The 16,586-nt window shown below is 37.0% G+C and overlaps 2 protein-coding genes across 2 annotated transcripts in view; both read left to right on the top strand.

The window, feature by feature from the left end:
• The window catches only part of LOC138151257 (uncharacterized), a 102,224-nt gene that overhangs the window by 45,059 nt on the left and 40,579 nt on the right, over nt 1–16,586 (top strand). The window contains exon 11 of the mRNA XM_069074772.1: nt 11–275. Coding sequence (XP_068930873.1) covers nt 11–275 — 265 coding nt within the window. The remainder of the gene's footprint in view (nt 1–10; nt 276–16,586) is intronic.
• The window catches only part of LOC138151217 (complement decay-accelerating factor-like), a 16,415-nt gene continuing 28 nt past the window's right edge, over nt 200–16,586 (top strand). Inside the window, exons 1-4 of the mRNA XM_069074741.1 lie at nt 200–499; nt 1,464–1,655; nt 7,636–7,735; nt 16,525–16,586. The exon at nt 16,525–16,586 is cut by the window's right edge and continues 28 nt beyond it. Of these exons, the coding sequence (XP_068930842.1) occupies nt 289–499; nt 1,464–1,655; nt 7,636–7,735; nt 16,525–16,586 (565 nt within the window). The 5' untranslated portion in view covers nt 200–288. The remainder of the gene's footprint in view (nt 500–1,463; nt 1,656–7,635; nt 7,736–16,524) is intronic.

Consider the following 16,586-nt stretch of genomic DNA (forward strand, 5'->3'; position numbering starts at 1 on the left):
CGAGCTGCAGCGTGCTACGCCCTTGGAGGGTACCTCACCCGGCTGGCCCTGGAAGGGAGTGGCGGTGCACAGGGACCGGGTGGAGGTGGAGGGTGCGGCGCGCTGCGGGCACCTCCCTGGTACAGCACAGCAGAGAACGCAGGGAACCGAGACGAGCCGGGGGCGGGGCGTCCATCCTGCCCCGCCCCCACGGGCTGCGGCTTCTTCAGGCTCTGGCCCAGCGCCCATAGCTACTAAGGTGGCCTTGGCCTCCGCCCTTACTCCAGCGGCCGGCTGTCAGGACCAAAGATGCCCCTTGCAGGTGCGGGCCTAGCAGCAGCCGCCTTCTTCTTCGTCCGGGCTCTGCTCTGCATTCCGCACTGCGGCGCACCCCGAGGGGCATCTCAGCCGGGAACTATCATGGGCTCCGAGCCCCGGAGCGCGCCGCCGGTGCTGGGGCTACCTTGCTTGTCACCGTCGCTGCTGCTGCTGCTGCTGCTGGACCTGCCCCTGTCGCGCGGTGAGAGACTGGAGGGGGAGCGTGGGACAGGGGAATGAGGGAGGAGGGAGGAGAGAGAAAGGTAGACGCAGACCGAGCTAGGGGAGAGAAGGGAGGGGGTCCGTCGTTATGGCAACGGAGAGGCCTGGGATGAAGGAGGATGAAGACTGGATGGTCCTCGTCTCCTTCCTGGAGTTTTCTGGACTCCTGCTGGCCTCCCTAGAGGAGGTTAACGGGAGAAAGGATCAGGGTACCACCAATAAAAACAAACGAACAAACTAAATCCACCCCAATTCCTCCTGACGACTGCACAAAAAAAATCTGTTTCAATGTTAATCGTGTAGCAGTAGCAGGTTTAAATTGGGATCTGACCATTGGCAGGCAGGTAGCTGGAGCTTTGTTTTCAAATGTGGAGTTTCCTATTTTAGGGAATGTTGTACATGGGCAGGGTTTGGCGTGGGTCAGGAGAGTATCTCCAAAACTAAGAGACCATACTCATTGAGAAATCAACCCACCTTGCCCAGCAGGTGAAAAAAATAACACGTCAGCTCAATGACTAAATGGTTCACTGCTGTGAATTGGTGAAGTCTGGGATGTCCTCCAAGGGGGAATTTTTCTCTATCAGAAGTGACCTGTGTGTGTGTGGGATGTGCAGGCACTGAGGCATAGAGATCCACTGGAAAAGTGGAAAGGGGTATGGGGGAAAATGTGGGAGAGAACAGATTGGAGGAGGGGATATCCTGTGGGACTGCTATTTTGGGGCGGTGGGTGGGGGAGAAATGGGGAGAAAATTTGTAACTCAAAATCTGGCGGAAACGGATGATGTAAATCAGAAGTTAATAAAGCATTAAAAAAAAAAAAGAAAAAAGGGGATAATAATAGCACCTGCCAAAAAAAAAAAAAAAAAAAAAAAGAAGTGACCTGCAAGTGGCTTTTGTTTGTAGGTGTACATTCTAGTATTTCTTCTTTTTCTCTCTCCATGTAGGTGTCTGTCATGTCCCAGAATGGTTACCCTTTGCTATGATGACAGAGGATTCTAGAGGCCAGGAAACCTTTCCTGAGGGTTCCAAAGTGACATATACCTGTCGACCTGGTTATGTAAGAGACCGTAAACTGTCTCCTACACGTATATGCCTTCCAGATGGAAAGTGGTCTGAGGCAACCAAATTTTGTGAAAGTTAGTATGCTTAAAACTTTTACTCTTCCCTTTTCAATTAATTTTCAAAAGAAGTTTTTACTCCTTCTGTTCCTGCATTTAAACCCTTTGGTTTTATTTTAGCAAATAGATGAATTAAGACATTTTCTGGTATGAAAACATGAAATTTAGCCATTATGAAAAAAAAATTGAGTGTGTTATGTGTCAGAATTTATGGATTTTTGTCAGAAAATTTAAACAAATCTTCAATTAAATTCAATAATCATTAACTAAGTACTTAACATTCAAGGCCTTGAGGATATTGAAGGAAGTTTGCATTGTTCTGGGGAGATACAGCATTTACTCAGATAATGAAATACAAGAACATCAGAAAATGAAGAGAGAATTGGGGGGGGAGATCAGGAAATTAGGAAAGGCTTCTCTAGGGCCCTCTAAGTTGAATGTTGAAGGAACCTAAGAATTCTGAGAGGTAACTGTAAGAAGAGGCATGTGAATACATGCAAGTGGGCAGAATGAGAGTCATTATAGAAGTTGCAAGGACAGGACTTGGCAACTGGTTGACTTTGAAAGTGAAGAAGAGGGGGCAGCTAGGTGGTACAATGAGTAGAGCATGCTCCCTGGAGTCAGGAGGACCTGATTTCAAATCCAGCCTCAGACACTTAACACTTACTAGCCGTGTGACCTTGGGCAAGTCACTTAACCCCAATTGCCCTGCCTCCTCTCCTGCTTTCCTATTTCTTTTTTTTTTCCTTTTTCTTTTTAAAGGGGGGGAAGATAGGGAAAAGTAAGTCCTGTTTTCATCATGTTAAGTTGGAACTCCTTATGGGACATTTAGATGGAAATATCCAACAGGCAGTTGGTGAAGCTCAGGAGAGAGCTTAGGGCTGGATTTATGGATTCAAGAGTCATCAGCATAGAGATCATAACTGAACCCATGGAAGTTGATGACTTTGACAAGAGAAAAGTACAAAGAGAGAAAAGATGACCCAGTGCAATACAAAAGAAAGGGTACTGTCTCTAGAGTCAAAGGACTTCAATTCAGATAGTCACTTAATGAAGGACCTCACTTTCCTCATCTATAACACAAGGGGGTTGGATTAAATGGCCTCTGAGGTGTCTTTCACCTCTGGACCTATGATCTATCCCACAATTAGAAGGCAGGGCATGGGTGATCAATTAGCAAGCTAGAAATTACCTTTTGTATACATACAGGATTATTTAAGTAGGTAAAAAGTAATAAATACTAGATTTTGGCATAACTGCAGTTTTTATCAAATATGTACTAATCATGGCCATTTGTAATAAATATGTACTAAGAGGCTTCAAGATATAGTTAATGGGGGCGGCTAGGGGGTGCAGTGAGTAAGAGTGCTGGCCCCAGAATTGAGAGGACCCGGGATTGGTTCCGGCCTCAGATACTTAATACACACACACACACACACACACACACACACACACACACACACAAACTGCCATGTAACCTTGGGCAAGTTACTTAACCCCAATTGCTTAAAAAAAAAGATATAGTTAATGGGGGACATAAAAATGATGACCCTGCTAGCAATGTGATCATTAATGTCTTCAAATTTCTTAGCCCTAGTGGCCATATTTCAGTTAACAGTCGCTTGGTCATGCCTTAGAACTCACTAACTCTTAGAATTCTAAAATCTCCAAGGTGTGACACTTTGACATTGTTTTCTCTGGTTAGAACATTCCATCCCTTCACTTTTCACTCTCTTTGACTAATACTAAATCTACTCTTGGCTCTTTGCAATAGCATTTTTTGCTTTTTTTTTTTTTGTATCCTCAGGGCTTATCCTATTCCATGCACATAAATAAGGGCTTGCTAAATGCTTGTTGAATGTGACCTGCAGTTCCTTAACCCACTTTAATATTTCACTGGCTACTTCTCTAGAATCCCTTGTACTCCTGACTTCTTAGTTGATTCAGCTTTTCTCCAGCCAGTCAGATCTCCATCAAGTGATCCTGCTCTTCCAGTTAGCTTAGTTCCCAGTAAAACAGCCCCAGAACATGCCTGTCAGCCTCTTCTTCATTCCGTCCTTTGTAAACAGCCCCTCCTGTTTCCTTCTTTCTTATTTTCCGTCTTTCGTCCCCTACTTCTCCTGCACTCAGCATCCCCTCCAGCCTCCATTTTATCTGATTGTTGCCTTTCTCATATAGTCTCTAACAGTCAAGTCAAGGCCTTCTCAAAAGCAGTACTCTACATCTGCTTTATGAAACTAAAAAGCCCACCTACCCATCAGATATGACTCCATGGTAATGTCTTCTAAACAGTTAGTTGATTTATAATTTCTTAGATATAATCTTTAAAACTCTGAAAACAGTCATATGTAAATGAGCTAGTGAATTACAACATCCTGAAGCCATCTTAAAGTCAGTCGGGCCTCTGTCTTCAAATAGATCCTGTCAGTATATTTATTTATATTATAAATATAATATGACATAATATAATAATAATACAATACTATAACATAATACAATATAGTGCAATACGATATGATACAATACAATATAATATAATATAATATAATATAATATAATATAATATAATATAATATAATATAATATAATATAATATAATATAATATAATATAATATAATATAATGGAGCAGTTTTTTCTCAGGTCATCAGAACAAATATTTCTTTTGCTTTAACATTTTTATCTAAGGATGTATGTTTCTTCTGATACTGATACAAAATGTTCTTTTTCTGCCCCTTTCAGAAGAAAAAAATTGTTCACATACAAAAGTATCTTATACTGGAAAAATGGCTTAAGTGTTCACAATCTTAGACCCAATGAGACCACTACTGGGTATGTGTCATCTTTCTTTCTTAGAATATAAGCTCCTTGAGGGCAAGGACTGTCTCATTTTTGTATTTGTAGCCCTATGACTGAGAACAGTGCTCAGAACCTAATAAATACTTTTCATTCATTCATTCATTCGAATTCATATTTGATACGATCAGAGAGAGGTTATTACATTACAATGACCTCGACTTCAGAGAACTTACAAAATATACAACTCTTCCCTCAGTGCAGAGTGAGTCATACAGTGACAGACAAATGGACCGGTTTGTTTTGTTTACCTTCTTTGTTCCAAAGGAGTATTCTTTCAGGTGAATGAGAGATACTTGGAATGACAGTAATGTGCAAGAAAGACAGCATCAAGAAAACACCCTCCCCTCAAGAAATGCTATGTAGCCTCAAGACACCATGTCAGAGGAATAGCAGAAGTAGGAAGAAGGTTAAATAAGAAGCTGTCATAAAGAACATTATTGTGCTTTTAAAAATATATGTGTGTTCTCTCAGAGCTTATCTATGGCCTCCCTTGCTCTCTGCATTTCCTCCCCTTGTAATCTCCTCCATTCTTAAAGTTTTAATTATCATCTCTGTGGAGATGACTCTCAAATCATTATTTCTAGCCCTCACCATTCTTAGGGGCTCCAGACCAGAATCTCCTTAGTTTTACAGGAGGGAGAGAAAGAGACAGACAGACATAGATAATAAAAATATTTATTTAGTGATAGACATATATGCACACACATCCATATACAAAATATATATCTATATCTGTGTCCAGATACGTAGATAAATATGTCTAGATATATATAAAACAAAAATATCCATATCTATGTTTAGATAGATTTTATTATATAGATATTACAATATGATAGATATTTTATTTTTATATGTGTATGTATATATAAAAAGAGAGATACACACATCCCTAGATTCCCCTTTAGCACATCAAATTCAACATGTCAAAAACCAAAGTTATCACTTTTCCCCCTAAATCTGCTCTTTTGCAACTTCACTATTATTGTCTTTGGTACCACCATTCAACCAGTCTCCAGTGTTTGGAAAGTTAGATTTATTTTCCAGTTGTCACCTAGTTCTCTTATCCATTTACCAGCTCCTATTGATTTAATTTCAGTGTCTTTTTCATGATCCCTTCCTCTTTATTCCCACTGCAACCACCTAGAATCAGGCCTTCATTACAAGTTTTTTGTTTTTGTTTTGTTTTAAGACTGGAATTCCCTATCTGTCCCAGGATAGAAGTGCAGTGGCCACTCATGAATTAGATCTCAGTACTGACTGACATGACAGCTTTGACTAGCTCCATTTCTAACTGGACCACTTCTCCCTCCTTAGATCATCTGGTGCTCTCTTCCCAGGGCCTGACTATCTTGGTGTCTACTGCAGTTCAGAACGCCATAGTTACAGCAACCCACTAGCCTCAGCCTTCCCAATGGCAGAAATTACAGCTATACACCACTATTCCCAGCCCTGCCCAGACAATAGCAATAACATCTAGTCTCTCCCCTTTCTAGTCTGTACCTTATATCACTGTCAAAAACAAAAACAAGCAAACAAAAAACCCAGCCCCTGCATTCTTCCCAGTTATATTTGCCTTTGCTCAAAAATGTTCAGTGGCTCAAGTAAAGTTCATATTCCTTTTTTTGATATTCAAGGACCCAGACAATCTGGGTTTATACAATCTTTCTAGCATTAGCTCATATTATTTCCTTCCACATAGTCTAAATTAGTCAAACTCTTTGCCTTTTACCCTGCTCTCCCACCCCCACTACCAGATGTACTTTGTATTTTCTAGCTCTCTATGCCTTTGCTCACCTTCTTCCCCATGACTATATTACCCATGACCCAGAACATCCTCTCTATGAATGAGAGAGAGAGAGAGAGAGAGAGAGAGAGAGAGAGAGAATACACATAAGGGAATGGTATCAACTCTTCTAAGTGCTAAAGTAATATGCAGTTTAAATAAGACACAGTCCCAATGCTTATGAAGCTTATAACCTAGTAGCTGAATAAGACACCAGCACAAACTGCTGTACTATACACAATATATGATAAGTATATTAGGGAGTAACAAAGTGCCCTGATAGAAATAAAGCAAGGAGGAAGAATTAGACAGGGTTTCATGGAGAAGGCAGCATTTGAATTGAGCTTTAACAGATAAGTTCTTCACAAATGTTTAAATAATCTTAGTTATTTATTATGAAATATCTTAATAAGCATGCTGTTTTGTTTTGATTGGGGAAGAATTTCCTTTTTTATTAGTATTTTGTTTTTTCCAATTGTATGTTAAAACAATTTTTAGCATTCTTTTTTTTTTTTTTTTCTTTTTGAGAGTGTGTATGGGGGTAAATAAGTTTCCCAAGGTCACATAGGGTCTTTGTGTGTGTGTGTGTGTGTGTGTGTGTGTGTGTGTGCGTGTGTGTTAAGTGTCTGAGGCTGGATTTGAACTCAGGTCCTCCTGACTCCAGGGCCAGTGCTCTATTCACTGCACCACCTAGCCACCCCTTAGCATTAATTTTTACAAGATTTTTAGTTCTAGAATTTTCTCCCTCTCTCCTCCCCCCCCCCTTCCTAAAATGGTAGGCAATTTGATATGGGTTATATACGTGCAGTTATGTAAAGCATATTTCCATATTAGTCCCAGTTGTGAAAGAAGAACAGATAGAGAGAAAAAAAGTGAAAAAAGTATGCTTTGATCTGTATTCAGAGTCCATCAGTTCTTTATCTGGATGTGGATAGCATTTTCCATCATGGGTCCTCTGTAGTTGTCTTGAATCATTGTGTTGCTGAGAAGAGCTAAGTCATTCAGAGTTGATCATCATACAATATTGCTGATACTATGAACAATGCTTTTTGTTGCTGATACTATATACGATGTTTTCTTGGTTCTGCTCATTTTTCCTTGCATCAGTTCATACTAGTCTTTACAGGTTTTTCTGAAATCTAACTGCGTATCATTTCTTATCGTACATTAGTATTCCATTACATTCATATATTGCAAATTGTTCAGCCATTTCCCAATTGGTAGGCATGAGGAAGAGTTTTTAATTGGGACCCAGTGATCCCATATATCTCAATATAATTATGGCCCTGATTTAAAGACTAACGTGTGCTTCATATTATGTGAAATGACAACTAATTCTAACTTTATTTCTTACTAGAAAAACGGTGCCCTAACCTTGGAGACCTAACCAATGGTCATATTATTATCAAGGAGGACATTGTATTTGGTTCAACCATTTCTTTTAGTTGTGATAAAGGGTGAGTTTCTAACTTTGATGTATCATTATATTTATTATCATTGATAAATGACTGAAGAACCAAAATAAGATTGAAATTTCTATTTTTAATTCTCTATAGTCTACAGTTACTAAGAATTCTTTCTTTAAAAATTCTAAAATCTTCCTTTACCAAAAATGTGAAATGGCTACTTGTATTTATATTAGGGCAGCCTGAAGTTCTTTATGACTTTTGTTATTATGATCTCAAGCTAATTATTGCACTTGTATGCTATGCATTTCATCAATCTTAGTTGGTTCAGAATGATTTCATATTATAATTAATTTTTTATTGTTGATCTTGTGTTTTTACACCCCATATATTTCACAATATTTCCTCTCCCCATCCCCACCACCCCATGGGAGCCACCTCTTATAATAGAAAATTTAAAAGAGGTAAAGAAAACAGTTCAGCAAAACTGTTTGATTCATCAAACAAGTCCAACATACTAAATTATATGTGGTGATCTGTATCTATGATCCTATAACTTTGCAAAGAAAGAAGGAAAGTTCATTTTCACATATCTTCTTTAAGGACAAAATTGGTCATTACAATATCAGTCATTCTGTTGTTCATTTCATTTATATTCTAGTCATTGTGTATGTTGTTTTCTCTGGTTCTGCTTACTTCACTTTTCATCAGTTTGTATGTCTTCTTATGTTTCTCTGCAGTCCTCGTAGTCATCATTTCTTGTAATGTAGTAATATTCCTTTATTTTCATATACTACAATTTGTTTAGTTATTACCCCCAATCAATGAGTATCTATTTTGTTTCTAGTTCTTTGTGACTAAGTCTAGTTTTTAGAGAATAGATAGCATGGGGTAATCCTACATTTAAAGGACATAATTGGACTGATTTTCAATTAATTAAATCTTGGGAACTCAGTTAACTTTGTGGGGATTCTTAGAGAGTAAACTTGCATAAAGATCCTCTTCTGAGATCCAGTCCACCACTTTCTCATAATGTTTTGGTGTCAGGAAGATATTGTCCTTAGTAGATGGTTCTAGATTATACCTCCCATGATGCTTTGGGAACAGACTCCCTCACTGAGGGAATTTACAATAAAAAATAAACCAGGTTGTTCTTTAAAAAAGAAAGTTTTATAACCTTTTTTATAACTGTTGTCAAACTTTTTCATTCATTTTCATTCAATCTATACCTTCTCCCACACCAGACATCACTCGATTTGTTTTCCCCGGTCTCAGGTTTAGAGTTCAGTAACTGGTCTCTTTAGACCTGCTACTGAAGGGAAGTTTGTATTTACCCCAAGTTAGAAGGGATTTGAGAGGTCATGTAGCCCAACCCATACTTGAAGTATGGATCTCCTCAAATGGTATTCCACTCTTCATTTTGAAAATGTGCAGTGCCAGGAAATTTATAATAGTAATAACTCACATTTTTATTGTGTTTTAAGGCTTATAGGTAAATTCTTTTGTAAGGTGATTTGCCCATGGATGTACAGATAGTTAGTGTTCAGGGTCAGGATTCAAACTACTGTTCTTTGTCTTAGTCTAGAATATTTTATTGAGTTTTAATTGACACACTTTAGGAAGGATATTGGTTATTTTTAGCAAGCATTCAAAAAAGGGTGAGCAGAATAATGAAGGACCTTAGATCATGCTTTAAGACAGTCAGAAGAAAGAACTGAAGGGTTTTTCTCTGGAGAAAAGCAGACTTGGGGCTCTAGAAAGAAGGAAAAGAACTGAAAAAGGCAGTATGAAAAATATCTTTTAAGTGCTGTCCAGTAGCAGTTATTATGGCAGGCTCAGGAAGTGACCGCTTGAAGTCTCAACTCTCTCTTCTCCCTCTCTTCAGTGGGTATAGGAAAGTCCTGGTGAGAAGTAACCTGTCTAGTTGAAAATAATTAAATTAGCTTGTGAAGGTTTTAATCTAGGATGGGGGTCCCAGTTCCACCTGGCTTCCTTTCTCCAAAAATTTACAGAACTTAAAAAAAATGAATTGCAAATAGAATTCATAAAATGCTAAGCCCTTGGAGAATCTGTTGATTTCTGAGGAAAGCCAGCAATTTCCTAGACAAGTGAATTTAGCAATTATCCACAGGTTTCCCTTCCTTTATTATACTTTCTATAGAAAAAAAAAATTCAGGGTACTTTTAAAATTTCCTTATCTTTTTCTGGGGATGAAGCTAAAAGAGTATAGTAGAGAAGTAAGACTGAGCTCTCCCAATATTTCCCACCAAACAACTTTAAAATTATGCCTCAGGTTGAATTATAAAATATCAGAGCCAACAAATGTCAGAGTGAGACATTCTTCCAGCCAAATATAATTTAGGAGGTTGGAAAGAGAGCTCTATGACATAAGGATGGAGGCTGGCCCATGTGGATGAAATGCCAGTGGTGAGACCAGGTGGTGGTAACAGAAGTAGCGCAACCTTGGGAGCTCAAGCCAGACATGGTAAGGAGACCTGGCCGCTGATCAGAAAATCATAAGGGACCCCTGTTCTAGCACTAGACACAGGGCAAGACTCTATTTGGCAACTCTATTGCCTATATCCCTTCTGGATTATAGCTCAAGGGAGGAGAGGAGCACTTTCAATCAAGAGGGAGTGGAATCCCTGAGGAGCAGTATCATTTCTGGCCCCAAGGGATCAGGGACCCTGAGGAACAGTATTGTTATTGTTTCTGGTTCCAAAGGAGGAGGGGCCCTAAGGAACAGTATCAATTGCTATCTCAAGGAATCAAGAGCCTTTCCTGAGTAAGGATCACAAGAGGACCAAGAGAACAGTAACCACACCTCTCCCCAGATCACACCACCATGGAAGCACAGAAAACTTCCAGACCTCCACAACTAGCTCTGAAAACAACAATGTGAAAAAACCTGAAGCTTGAGAGGAGTCCCTCCCCACCCCCAAGCTGAAAACAGTGCCCAATATTAACATAAAGTTCCAAATCAAGAAATAGAGTGGGAAAATGAACAAACAACAAAAAAATAACCTGAACATAACAAGCTGATGTGGTAACAGGGAAGATCAAGACACAAACTCAGAAGAAAGGAAAGACAATGAAGTCAAAACAGCCACAAGCAAAGCCTCAAAGAAAAATGTGAAGTGGATACAAGCTCAACAAGAATTCCTGGATGAGCTAAAAAAATTTTTTCTAAACTCAAAGTGATAGATGACAAATTAGGTAAAGAAATGAAAGCAAAAGAAGAAAATTATGAAAAGACAATTAACACCTTGGTAAAAGGGGCACAAGAAGAAATACTCAAGAAAACAGAATTGGCCAAGTGAAGAAAGAGATACAAAAATTCACTGATAAAAATAACACTTTAAAAAAGAAAAATTGGCGGGGGGGGGGGGAGAATAAAAGCTCACTGAAGAAAATAATTCCAAAAATTTAAATTGGAAAGGGCAAGCTAAGACTCCATGAGACATAAAAAAAAACAATAAAAACAATCAAAAGAATGAAAAAGTTGAAGAAAATGTGAAATATTTCATTGGAAAACAACTGTCCTGGAAAATAAATCAAGGAGAAATAATTGAAGAATTATTAGACTGTGAAAGCCATAATAAAAGAAAGAGTCTAGACATCTTATTTCAATAAATTATCAACGAAAACTGCCCTAACATTATAGAAACAGAAAATAAACTAAAAATTGAAAGAATCCACTAATAACCACCTGAAAGAGAACCTAAAATGGAAACTCCCAGGAATATTAAAGCAAAATTCCAGATCTCCCAGGTCAAAGAAAAAATGTTTTAAGCCACCAGAAAGATACCATTTAAATATTGTGTAGCCACAGTCAGGATCATACAAGATTTAGCAGCTATCACATTAAAGGATTGGAGGGCTTCAAATATGATATTCTTGAGGGCAAAAGAGTTGGGATCACAACCAAAAATAACCTACCTGGAAAAACTGAGTATAATCTTTCAAGGGAAAAAAATGGTTATTTAATGAAATAGAGAACTTTCAAGCATTTCTGATGTAAAGACTAGAGCAGAAGAGAAAATTTGATATTTAAGCACAAGACTCAAGCAAAGCATAAAAAAGTAAATATGAAAAAGAAATCATAAAGCACTCAATAAGGTTAAACTGTTTACCTTTCTATATGAGGAGATGATTCATGTATCCTGTAAGAACTTTATCATTATTAGAGCAGTTGGAAGGATTCTACATAGAAAGAAGGTACAGGAATGAGCCCATTATGTTGAAATGATTCCAAAAAATGCATAGGCAAGAAAGAAGAATGGCCTGAGAGAAGGGGGAAGAGAGGAAAAATGGGACACACAGGGAAGAGCTTTTATAGTGGAGGGGGAAATGGTGGGATGGTTGCACAATGCTTGAAACTCACATCTAAATTGGTTCAAAAAAGAAAATACACACACACATTGATAATAGAAGCCTATCTTACACAACAGGGGAATGGGGTGGGGTGATAAATGGCAGATAAAAGAAGGCATTGGTCAGAAGCAAAACAGACCTTAGAGAAGAAACATGAGATAGAGAGAGACAGAGAGAGAGAGAGAGAGAGAGAGACAGAGAGAGAGAGAGAGAGAGAGAGAGAGAGAGAGAGAGAGAGAGAGAGAGAGAGAGAAGGATAAACAGAAGAAAACAGGTTGGACAGAAATGCACAGTTAGTAATCATAATTGTGAATATTAATGAGATGAACTCATCCAAAAAGAGAAACAGATAGCAGAATGTATTAGATACCAGAATCCAACAATGTGTTGTTTACAAGAAACACACTTACAGAGAGAGAGAGATAGAGAGAGAGACAGAGAGAGAGAGAGAGACAGAGACAGAGACAGAGAGAGAGACAGAGACAGAGACAGAGAGACAGAGAGAGAGAGAGAGAGAGAGAGAGAGAGAGAGAGAGAGAGAGAGACATACACACACACAGACTTAAAGGGCTGGAGCAAAATCTATTATGCTTCAACCAAGGTTAAAAAAAAAAGACAGGAATAGTGATCCTGATCTCAGACAAACAAAAGCAAAAATAGACCTAATTAAAAGGGATGTGCATGGAAACTATCTCTTGCTAGAAGACATCATAGAAAATGAAATTATTATCAATACAAAACATACGTGTACCAAATGACATTGCACCCAAATTCTTAAAGGAAGAGTTTAAATGACTTTCAGGAGGAAATAGACAGTAAAATTATACTAGTTGAAGGTCTCAAATCTTCCCTCTTAGAGCTAGATAAATCTAACCACAAAATAGATAAGAAAGAAGTCAAGGAGATAAATAGAATCTTAGAAAAGCTAGATATGATTGACATAGGGAGAAAACTGAATGGGAATAGAAAAGATTATACCTTCTCCTTAGCTGTACATGGCACCTGAACCAGAATTGACCATATATTAGAGCATAAATACCTCACAACCAAATACAGAATAGCAGAAATATTAAATGCACCATTTTCAGGCCATGATGCAATAAAAATTAAGTTTTATAAAGGACTGTGGAAGCAAAGATTAAAAGCTAACGGAAAGCTAATCTAATTCTAAAGAATAAGTGGGTCAAATGACAAATCATAGAAACAATCAATAATTTCATTAAAGAGAATGACAACGATGAAATAACATACCAGAAATTATGGGATGTAGCCAAGGCAGTACTTAAGAGAAAATGCATACATCAATAAAAGAGAGAAAGAGTGAACAGAAATTAGCCATTTTTAAAATTAATTTGATTTCTTTTTAATTTGATTATAGGTTTAGGCTTCCTTCTTTGGAAAATTTAGCTCTAATAGCCAAGCCAGACTAATATAGATAGTGTCTTAAGGGTTACCTATAGATTTAGTGAATAGATAGATTGAGAAGACTTTATCACTTAGTAGCAAATAATTTAGAACAATAAAATAATCATAATATTATAAAGCTAAGCCCTCTTTTCTAATAGAAAGCAGGGGTTGACCAGAGGATAATTTCCCCTTTCTAGCAACTGGAGAAAGGTTAGTCAGAAAATAAGCCCCTTTTTTTCTTGAACTATAGTCTAAGTTGAGTAATGGACTTTCCTAAGGAAGATGGGTGGAGACAGCTAACTACTGACCAGAAATTCCTCTTTCCCAATATACTTTCTGGTTATAAAAGATACCACCTGATTGTGAGGACATCTTGCATAAAACTAAGAAAGTCTGAGAGAAGCTAACTAGTCAGGTGACCTGCCTTGTCCTATCACATTATGTTCAAAACAAGTTTCTGTAATTTTTCCAATTCTTCTTTTTTGTTATAAAAATCATCTCTGTAGATTACTCCTTGTCTCTGACCTCTGAAGAGTCAGGTGACCTAGTTTAATATGCAAATACTAACTTTGCAAATTAAATCATAGATGGCTGGGTAACTTTTTCCTCAATTTCATTTTTGTTTCAGATAATCAATTTTTAACAAAAGCAAATGCATGAATGTGGCATGCAATTTAAAAAAACTAGAAAAAAAAACAAATTAAAAATTCCCAATTAAGCATCAAAATGGAAATCCCCAAAAAAATCAAAGAAAAGATTAATAATTAAAAGTAAAAAACCCATTTAACTAATAAATAAAAGTAGGAAATGATTTTGTGGGGGGAAACAGTAAAATAGTTAAACCATTGGTTAATTTGACTTAAAAATAGAAAGGAAACAAATTACTGGTATCAAAAATGAAAAGGGTGAATCCATCTCCAAATTAAGTTGAAATTAAAATAATTATTAGGAGTTATCTTGCCCAATTATATGCCAGTAAACCTTACAATCTAAGTGAAATGTATGAATATTTACAAAAATATAAACTGCCCAGATTAACAGAAGAGGAAATAAATAATTAAATAACCCTATCTTAGAAAAAGAAATTTAACAAATCATCAGTGAGATAGAGGGCATTATGGGAAGCAAAACAGATAATTCTGATTACATGAAACTAAAAAGCTTTTGCACAAACAAAACTAATACAACCAAAATTAGACTGGGAAAAATTTTTGCAGCAGATTTCTCTGATAAAGGCCTCTTTTCTCAAATATAGAGGGACCTGATCCAAATTTATAAAAGATAACAGCCATCACTCAGTTGATAAATGGTCAAAGGATGTGAACAGGCACTTTTCAGATAAAGAAATCAAAGCTATCTATAGTAATATGATTAGAGAAAGCAAATTAAACAACCCTGAGATACCATCTCACATCAGTGAGACTAACTAATGACAGAAAAAGAAAATGACAAATACTGGGGCGGGGGGGGGGATGTGTAAAAATTGGGATGCTAATGTACTGGTTGTGAACTAGTCCAACCATTCTGGAGAATAATTTGGAACTATGCCCAAAGGGTTATAAAACTGGGCATACCCTTTTATCCAGCAATACATCTACTAGGACTGTATCCCAAAGAGATCAAAGAAAAGGGGAAAGGACCTATATGTACAAAAATATTTATAGCAGCCCTTTTTGTGCTAGCAAAGAATTAGAAATTGGCATCATGCCCTCAATTGGGGAATGGCTAAACAAGCTGTAGTTATATAATTGTGATGGAATAGTATTGGGCTATAAGAAATGAAGAGCAGGACAGTTTCAGAAAAACCTGGGAAAACTTATATAAACTCATGCAAAGTAAAGTGAGCAGAACCACTAAAACATTGTACACTGTAATAGCAATATTGTAAAGGATGACCAAATGTGAAAGACTTGACTACTCTGATCAAGATGATCTAGGACAGTTCCAAATGACCCATGAGGAAAAATGCTATCCATCTCCAGAGACAGAACTGATGAATTCTGAATGCATATTGAAGCATCTTTTTTAAAACTTTATTCTTATTTTATTTTTACTGAGTTTTTTTTTGCAACATGGCTAATATAGAAATATATTTTGCATGGCCTCATATTTATAATTGAAATCAAATTTATTGCCTTCTCAGGGAAGAGAGTAAGGCTTCAAGACTGAGGGAGAAAACTTGGAACTCAAAAATTTCATAAATGCTAAAAAGCTTTGTCAGTGTAATTAGGAAATATTTAATGAAATAAAGTAAAATTTAAAAATTGCTTTACCTTTATCAAGAAAGCCCCTTTTGGCAATCCAGTCATTTACATTCAAATGGGGGTAGTATCCTACATCCTTCACAAAATTATTTAATCCTTTTTCCCCGTTCAATTTCTATTCCTAAAATTAAATTTCAACTTCACTTAGTTTTTTTGTGCACAAAAGTTCTTTGCCCTTTCAGCAACCAGACTGCTTACATAGGAAAGAGACAGTACCTTATTTTAACAAGATGATAGTAATGAAACAACTTCTTAACTTGTCTTCTTTGGTACTGTTTCTTGTATATGTTTTCTGGATGTTTTGATATTATTATTTCTGTCGTTTATATAGGTGAGTGTATAAAATGGAATTCAAAAAAATTTTCAAGTAATTATAGCAATTTATTTCCTACCTCCTTGGAAATTTTTTTTTAATATCCTTTCTATACTCACTATATCTAGAATATATCTAGAATCTACAAAGAAGTGATAAAAATTTAAAAGACCCTGCCCATTTCCCAAAGGATATTTAGTGGTTATTATTAGATTGTTATAAGCAATATTTATCACAAAGATTTTACTTCTGTCATCTTTCAAGAATTTTTAGATTATTCCTTTGGTTGTGAAGAAATCTTTATTTTGGAATAAGCAAATCTATCTTTTTTATGACCTTATTTATTTACTGACTTCCTTCCATCTATCAGCAGGACTTTCTTCCATACTTCCCTTTTCTTTGATATTAAAGCCCCTGTTGTTCTGAACTGCCCTACAGTTCACACAGAAGCAAACAGAACTGTTTTTTACTCTTACATTTAGGTTCTTATTAGTTGGTGAACCTCAAAGCCAATGTGAAATTGTAGGTGAGAACCAGGTTGGAT

This window comes from Petaurus breviceps, unplaced genomic scaffold (assembly GCF_028583685.1).
Source record: "Petaurus breviceps papuanus isolate PSGF00001 unplaced genomic scaffold, PetGlider_PUasm1.0 90895, whole genome shotgun sequence".
NCBI classification, from domain to species: Eukaryota; Metazoa; Chordata; class Mammalia; order Diprotodontia; family Petauridae; genus Petaurus; species Petaurus breviceps.